Consider the following 9,342-nt stretch of genomic DNA (forward strand, 5'->3'; position numbering starts at 1 on the left):
CAACCTGGAGCAATTGTATGAGGATATGTCTCACTATACCTTTTGAAATGATTTCCTGTCCACTCCGTGAAAAAAATAATCTCTAAACTCTTGACAACATACTGACCGCACACTGTCAATGCCCTGGCTATAACAGTCTCTTCACCTGTCATTAGTGGTTGGCAACACACTGATAATGAATTTGCAATACACTGACAACACATTAACAATAAAATATATGTAACCTTATAGATGTCAGACCGCTTCCAGTATGTTGCCAGTTAATGATTATACACCAGCAATATTGTCATTTTAAAGTCAGGAGTATTTTTACTTGTCATTTTAAAACCATATCTTAGTCATAGTCATGTCAGATGTCAAATTTATTTCCAGCAGCAGTACAATGTGTTGGCAGTGTGAATCCAGTCTGATGTCATAAAAATATGGCAAACCGTTATTCGATACTTTGGGAATTCAAGATAATTTAGTGTATCTTGTGACTTTTCAAAAATGGACTGAAGTCATACAATGACTAAATTTATATACTGAAACTTTATTGTCAACAGGTCTTTCAGAAATGTTCTTTTAGTAATTTTTAATATATGGCCAACATAATAAATGGCTGGTTAGCTGTTCGTTCAATGTATATTGTTTGCAACATTACCAAGCAATTAATGCACCCGCTGTGTCTTTAATATACACCAGCATATTATTATAAATTCCTTGAAATGTCAACTCACGGTACAGTATTAAACTTTATGAATACCCGTCTTACTTTAAGTATTAAGAATCGTGTTAGTTCAAAATCCATGTAAATATAAGTTTCTCCTTACATTTTACTACAAGACTGTTCCCTGCACACATCTGGGCGCAATTATCTTTCATCAACAACAAAAACAAGAACGCAACAAGCATACGAAAAATTATCATGTTTAAGGGAAATTGCTCTGTTTGTTTTGTTTATTCATTTATCACAATGTCTAACAGAAATGTATGAGGGTTGTTAACACAGTTCTAGAAGTGGAAATGGCTGAAGTAAACACACGTGTTTAGAGCAATAGTAACACCACAATCCTGGTCTGTTTATTTGAAGTAATAAATGTATATCACCATTTACGCCTTCCACAACAATTTAAGCGGAACTCGATTTTACAGGCACACTGAATGAAGTCCATTATGTCACTCTAAATATTAAGTTTATAAAGAATTTTTAGTGTGTTTAGAAATTTAATTGCAATATATTTTGTTTGGTACTGTTGTGGTATTTTCCTTCTTCATTTCATGTTTTCAGAGGCTTATTAGAATGTAAAATACATGATAACTGAGTTTTAACCGTTTCAAACACCAAAATACCACTGGGTATGGAACTACACTTGAACGCGGAAGAATATGAATTACAAATAACTGAAAATTCCTATCAGAAATATACTTCAATGAAAACGGGAGAAATGATACAATAGAAAAAGACATCGATGTACAATTGAGAATATAAAAAGATACATCAATTATATTTTTATAACTCTCATAAAATATATACATTTTGGCATCCAGACTTTGTGTATGACGTTTGGTGGTTCGCTAGACATTGCGTTGATGTATTGAGAGACAGTTTGTAAAAATCATTAAACAGACTTGGAATAAAGAAAACTTTGTATACATTACAATCTTTCATTCGTCTCGTGAAATCATTCTATTAGGTGTACACGCGGAGAAAGATATTCCGTTCATACAATTCACACAAATAATATTTTTAACTTCGTGTCACATTTTGTCCATTCTAAAACATTATTCTGACCTGGCAAGCAGATCTGACCTTAAAGTAATTTTGTTTATAATAGTTCGGAAATAATTTCGTTATCGTACCATATTATTATGATAAAAGGCATCATAATACAATTACACGATTATGATAACAGAAATATAATTGTATAGAACATCCCTTATTTGCTAATACTTTTTCTGCTCCTGTTGCATACTAATAGATTGTTTTTTTCTGCAGCCTCAAACATGTATCAAGATACTATCAAGAGTTGTTGATAGGACCAACTAAAACGACAGAAGGTAAAAACATGTATTTAAACTGACCTTGACAGTGACGATAAACAAACCGTAAATGTATACTACAGAAATAAAATAGTCAGTCATCGTTAAGGTTGCTTATTCACTTCTGTCATTGTTATTGAATTTAATAAATCAAAACGTACTGTTCCAGATTTGTAACGGATCAGTGTAACAGCCAAACGAACTTTCATTTTATAGTACTATGATTCAAAGTTTCTTTACCTATTTATTTCTAGATAGTGTCTTTATTTCGCTTACCAAATGCTGAAAAAACTATTTTTGACAGTAGTGTCTAAGAAAGCTTATTTTGATATTCACTGAATGCTGTCAATAAAGCCGGGGCCGAGGCTGACAGTATATCTCCGAATGTTGATAACAGTGTATTGTCCCACGAAATTCTATTTGATAGTTTTTTTAAATTATCATACCAAAAGAATAGAAAGAACATTTCAAACATAAATTGAGAAACCACCACAGAAAAAGTAGACTAAAGACATGTACACCGATAACAGAGCCTATATTTAAAAAAAATCCTGCAAATCGTACAAAACTCTCGGTATCTCTAACAGACGTTTATAGTAATAATTGTGCTTATTAATAAACGTATCAATATAAATAAAGACTGTATTTTGATTGAAATAGTTAGAATATCTAAAATTTGTTATATGGTAGAATTGCATTGGCAATAAAAATGCGGTATGATAAACGGAATATTTAGTCGGCCTTGCAAATAAAACGCAACATGATTAAAATATATGTAAATTATCTTTATGACTTGAAGATGTCTAAAATTCAGCTTTAGGATTAGTTTCTCTAATGAGATATTAAGATAAGATAAGAAATTGTTTATTATAGTGGCATGTGCATTCATAATATAACTATATCAATAAATCCTAATACCAAAACACAGCCGGTCCAATGGGCCTATAAGGCACCTTATTTATTAACAATGTATAATGTAATTTGATGATATTTATGTATAAATAGATATGGCAGACATTCAGTGTATATTTCAATATATGTTTAAACAAAAGACGAACCAACAAGTGCGATCAAAGCATGAACAGTAAGACAATAGCATACATAAAATTAACTGATCTATGACAATATTTATATCAAAATGTTATAACATATATGCGATAATTGACTCCACAAGCAAATATTGTCTTTCTTAATTCTAAACAGTGTAAGATTTGCAGATTCAGACACTTTCCCAGTGCTTTATTACATTTGCTCGGGAGAACCTAACAGCGAAGATGCATTTCTTTCTCTTTCCAACAATGTTGATAATTATAATGGCTACCATTGGACAGTCATGTTGGATGGTAGCTGCAAATGAACCAGTATGTTCAAGATTTGACTATGAGGAAAAATTATTAGAAAAAATGGTTAGATCGGAGATAAAACTTGAACAAATGGTAGAAGAGATGAAGAAAACAAAAGAAAGTGTGGCGACCATAGCGACAAACATGCAGCAGAGAGCTGAAAACATGGAAAGTAATTCCATTCGATTGCAAGGACTTACTAACGAGACTTTGACAAGGTTCGGCGAGGATATATCGAAAGAGAAGAACAAACTAACAGCACTTTTGACCAAGGCTTTGACAAGGTTCACTGAGGATATAGCAGAGGAAAAGAACAAACTAACAGCACTAGCAGAGAGTAAGTATATTATAGATAAATAAAATAGGTTTATTACCTTAAAAATACCTATATATTCCAATGTAACTTAATCTTATATTTGATACGAAATAAGAATATATTAATACTAATATTAGAAATAGGAGGACTTTACAACTCGGCTCAAAATCATTAAAATATATTTTATATGGAAAAAGAACATTTTCTTAAGAAATTAAGTGAAGCGAATATGTTTAGGAAATAATGCATAGAAGAAGAGCAGGTTAACGTATTCAAATGATGGGATTTTTCACTTACGACCAGAGTTCAAGTTACGTGGGATGGCTCTGTGTTCATGTTATATGATATACACTGAATGGCCTAGAAAATGTATAGTTTTTGAGGGTAGGAGTTATTGGAAATATGTTAAATAAAATGTTTGATATCAAGATAGCTTCAGGCCTATTTTCTACTGTTGCTAAACTTTAATTTTAAAACCATATATGCTTGAAAATTAATTATTATACCTCATGTAAAATACCTAATACAAAGTCCCTATCTCTCAAAATGCACTAATTTAATGTCTCTTATGCTCTCGCGTTTACGAATAATCCCCGGGTAATAATTTTAATAACACCTGCGCAGAGGTGTCTTTTGCGCATCGAACTCAATGGATGGTATTTCAACAAATTTCAGTGGATTGCATATAGAGTTTTCATCATCCGCTTTGTTAGACGCTTATAAGAAATCTGGCCCCAATATCACGAAAAAACTTAAGTAATTGCTTAGCTTAGTCTGTTATTTCAAATGCTTGTTTTTGCCCTTTATGCGTCTTCACTGTTGACTTTTTCATCTATATCAGACCCGTACATGACTATTTCAAAGGATCAAAGTACAGCAATTCTGAATTTTACAGAAAATGAAGTATAAAAATAAGACATATACTTAAGCAACTACTTAAGTTCGTTATATCATGCTTAAATACAAATACCATATTTGCGTGACTGAAATAAGTACTGCAGACAAATACTACTAACCATAGTTTAATTTAGCAATAAATACATTGGTATAGAAAAAATCAATATTAAATAACAATAGCTGAAGCAATAGCATAATTTTAAAATAACAGACTTAGCTAAGTAATTACTTACGTTTTTTCGTGAAATTGGGGGCCTGTATAATAAAATAAATAACACGTCAATGGTTTTACACCACAATTAGACATGTCGAAGTATTCAATTCAAATGGGTTCATTATGTATATATTTCACATGTTCAAGATGTTACAATGCGTTTTTTACTTGGAAATGTTTTTAAAACTTCCTGTAATTCAAACCTCTTTCACTAAACGGATATAACAAATCAGGTTCCGTGACAGCTCTTTGATAACAACTAAACTTCAAAGTTAATATGCACGATATAGGCTGCATTGACACTAACACATGTATCAAATATTATAAGAAAACAAATCATTTTTACTATAGTCAAAGTAAAATCTATTTCAAGTTTTTTCTTCAAACTGGAGTTACACAGAGCTATGTTAGGTGTGCGTTTTCAAAGCTGTTCGGTTTATAATAAAATTGATTCCAGTCTCACTAGTAACCATGCCCACTACCAGTTGTGCGTCACAATATTGTATGAAATAACGTATTCTAATATGCTTTTCTCTGTTAAAAAACTCTTAAACACTCCTTAATGTGCGGTGACGTCAATGTTTTTGTTGCGACCAAGAACGAGCGCTACTATATTTTATCTACTGTTTTAGATTAAGGGTGGTAATACGTCGTACAGATGATTTAACTCGGGCTGCGCCCTCGTGAAATTATTACGCCCGACGTATAACCGCCCATCGTGCATAAATAGTGTTAAAACACTCTTTTGCTATAAATTATTTCTTAATTCTAATATGACTAACAATGCTTTAATCATCAAAACGGTATTATGTTGACGTCACGTCGACGTGATATTTGGCGCCATGTACACATCGAGAAATAGCGCTTTCAAATTTGTTCAAATATTTTACTTAAAAGCACGTTTAAAACGAAATATCACAAAGCATAACTATCTTAATTAATTCACACACTCTCGGAGTTTGTTATTAGGCGTGCAGAATAATTCGCCATCTTTAACGCCTTAATGGAACTATTCCGCAAGATGTAATATAATGATCTATCACTGGTTCAATGGTAACTGTTTTTCTTTTGGCGGTAATGAGGCTCTGCCTTATTTTGTGATTTATTGAACATTTGTAGCGGATACATTATTATTGAAATTATGATCGACATCTTACAACCCTCGTATTTACGTATTTACTTAATATCAGCGTTAAACTACATTATAGCTTTTTTGCCTTTTTAATGGACATACGCCAGTGATATTCCTCTATCAGAAATAACATTTTGTTGTTTACATACTATAAGCTTTGTGACAAACTTTTGGAATTTAAAATTATGTTCACTGAAGTATTTGTGTAATCGCTCCGATTAAAATAAATTATCCTCATGTTTACCTTCCTTTTCAAAATAATAGAAAATTAAAGCAATAACGGAATTAAGAACTTAAGTGATAGATTAATAGTTAACAGTTTCCTTATTTTCTGAAATGAAATGGTGAACTCTTGCATTTAAATTCAAAGAATACAAAGATTCAACAACGATCGTTGAACGACAATTGAGAAAACAAACCCAAGAAAAATCATAATCACCGTATGTTTACGGACTAATCTGATGAATATGCCATTTCAAACATACCTTTGAATGTTTTATGTAAATTTTGGAAAGATCAAATTATTGAAGACGATAAAACATGTTTTACATTTAGACCAACTTTTTATTTCAGAAATGACACCAGTTCCTGTCGTGGCATTCAACGCCCGTCGCTCGTCTACTGTCACGGTGAGCAGTGGTGGAACTGTCGTTTTTGATACCGTGTTAATGAATGAAAGAGAAGGTTACGACAGGGCGGCAGGTATATTCACTGCACCACATAACGGACTTTATTACTTCGCGGCTCATGTATGTAATCAAGGTAACACTGGTGTAAACTACGCAATTGTTGTCGATAATAATCAGATAACATCTAGCACACAGTACGATAATGATAATGTGTACAGCTGTAGCTCTGTAAACACCGTCGTGATGATGAAGTCTGCAGATCGTGCGTGGATCAAATGTTTGTCTAGTTCAAACTTTCATCATGACGCTCACAGATGGAATTCATTTGTTGGATCGCTTTTAAACAGATAAAATACTTTAGCATGATCGTGGATCTTTGGTCAAAGATATGTGTTTATAGTGCTTTCTTTATATCAGAGCTGAAATGTCATTGACCTATCAGAGTGCATTCTGAAGAAACAACAATCTTTTAAATTTATATGAAAAAGACAGTACAGTTTATAGTAGATGCTGAACGTTTAGCTTCTCCAGACTTTCTGAAGGATAGTTACAAATGCAATTCAGTCATGGATGCTATACTGAACAGACAAACGTTAAAGCCCAAGTCGAGTCAAGGAAATTTTATACGGACTGTTTAAAAATGTTGTAGCATTCAATTCACCCTTGTAATTGAATCAAAATAACGCCCTTGTGTTTATCAAAGCTTTGACAAAATGTTTCAATATTTGTAACATTTTTACGTTTCAGTAAATTAATATTGTTATTGTGCTATGCAAATGTCGATTCTTTGTCACGTGATATTAGCTATATTATTAATGGAGAACAATCCTACAGTATATTAAGTGCCATTAAGTGGTACAAATATACTGTTACATGAGCGAAAATATGAACACCAACATTGGAGGAAAGGCCTTGTTTTTTAGGAGATAAAAACTTTTGGAGAAAATGATATGCCGCGAAGATAAAAAGAGGTTTCTGATATATATCCAGGAAGCCTACCTAACGTAATTTAAATGTTGAAAAATTAGTTTGTATTGTTATAACGTCTTTATTCATGCATAGACAAAGAAGGTTTTCAAGAGTTTTGTAAATGGTAGGATTACTTATATTAAGAATGACACGTTTTTATTTCATCTTTCGTAATAAATGATGCATGACTGAATTTGTGTATTTTAGATATTCCGCTGTTGCAATATAATGAAGCTATTTCAGTTTTTAAAAGGCATGCGTAAAACACGTTTAAATATATTTTACAATGTTCCCTTTAGTTATGGTAATTATGACAGGGTGCAGCATGAGTAAAACCTTTATGCACTGACAAGCTTGATTTTAATGTCACACTGACACAGTTATATAAGGTAAAAGGTAAGGGCAGATTTCCCGGAAGCACAGGGCACTCCAAACACAACCTTAGAGCCATAGGTCATATGGCGACGTTCCAGCTTTTGATGGTGGAGGAAGACCCAATGTGCTCATCCGTGCATTGTTTCATCACTTGACATTTTGTAATAGTATCACTATGTACATTTAACTAGAAACTGTTAAATACTTATCAATTCTGCATTTAAAGCTGATATCTTCAAAAAGAATTAATAACTAGTAGTCACAGAACTGTTTCATATTTTCACTCTTTTTAGCATCAATCCATATATGAAGAATTTAGGGTGAAAAGAATTGAATCAGCTCTCTGGTTACCACGGTAAATGAAGTATTCTGCTTTTTGCGAAAAATTGTCATTTCTGATAGTCAAATTTTACTTAAATGTAACAATTTTATTCACAAATTGTGGTCTTTACGTCTGAAATAGAGCACTATTATAATTTTCATATTTGCTTGAAATACATACAATTTGTAAATATTTTAAACAACTATTGTCCTTCGGCATTTTTATAGTTTTAAAGCAACAATTTCTTGCGAATTTTACATAATCAATTAAACTTGGTCTGCATAATATATTTTAATACCTTATAGAAAATTGTGCACGCATCTGAATACGATTCAGGAAGGCAGTGATATCCATCTTTATTTCTTTAGGGAAATAATTTATACAGTCGTTTCTGAACATTTATATCTATCAATTGACAATAGAGTAGCAAAATTTCACAACAGAATGCAGACATCATAACTGGTGATCATATTTGTACTTTGCCACTTAAACGTGTATTTCACTCATTTTTAGAAACTATTATATGTGGTTATATGTGGTCATATATATGTAAATGATAATGCTATTCTTAACATTAGGCTTAGATCTAAATCATAGCTTTTACCATTTATTTGTTCAGCAGCTTTTTTAATATAATAAATTTCTGTAATACATTGTGATTGTGTCATTTTCTATTCACATTGACAGGAATACCGATTATATGTTTTCTGGATGTTTTATGCTGTATTCATATACGAGCTATGTACGCTCTCGTGTACTGATACAAATAAAACGCAAGCGTTACTGTATTTTGACAATAATATGGTGATTATGAGGAACAACATCAGTTTATTTTGGTGTCCCATCACGGTAGAAATGTTCAAAATAAAGCGTTAAAACAATGCAACTGTCGAAGAATAGTGTATTATTTAGGTGTAACACATGATAACTAACATTTAGTGGCAGGGGAAAGTTTCGTATTGTGGCCCGGGTACGTTTTTTAGTAAAGTGAAATGTATTTTAAAAGCATTTTTATTCAACTAGTTATCTGTGATGTTTATATAGATTTAGTGTCTTAAAACCGGAGTTTTACTCGTTTTTTATCATAAAAACAATGGAATCGCTAGACTGAAAATGTCACATG

The 9,342-nt window shown here is 32.1% G+C and overlaps 1 protein-coding gene across 1 annotated transcript; it reads left to right on the forward strand.

The window, feature by feature from the left end:
- Positions 1-3,283: 3,283 nt before the first annotated feature.
- LOC123559205 (uncharacterized) lies at positions 3,284-8,835 on the forward strand. The gene is made up of 2 exons (XM_045351019.2): positions 3,284-3,702; positions 6,498-8,835. The coding sequence occupies exons 1-2, from the start codon at positions 3,297-3,299 to the stop codon at positions 6,902-6,904; spliced, it is 813 nt and encodes a 270-aa protein (XP_045206954.2). The 5' UTR covers positions 3,284-3,296; the 3' UTR covers positions 6,905-8,835.
- Positions 8,836-9,342: the final 507 nt, after the last annotated feature.

This window comes from Mercenaria mercenaria, chromosome 5 (genome assembly GCF_021730395.1).
Source record: "Mercenaria mercenaria strain notata chromosome 5, MADL_Memer_1, whole genome shotgun sequence".
Lineage (NCBI taxonomy): Eukaryota > Metazoa > Mollusca > Bivalvia > Venerida > Veneridae > Mercenaria > Mercenaria mercenaria.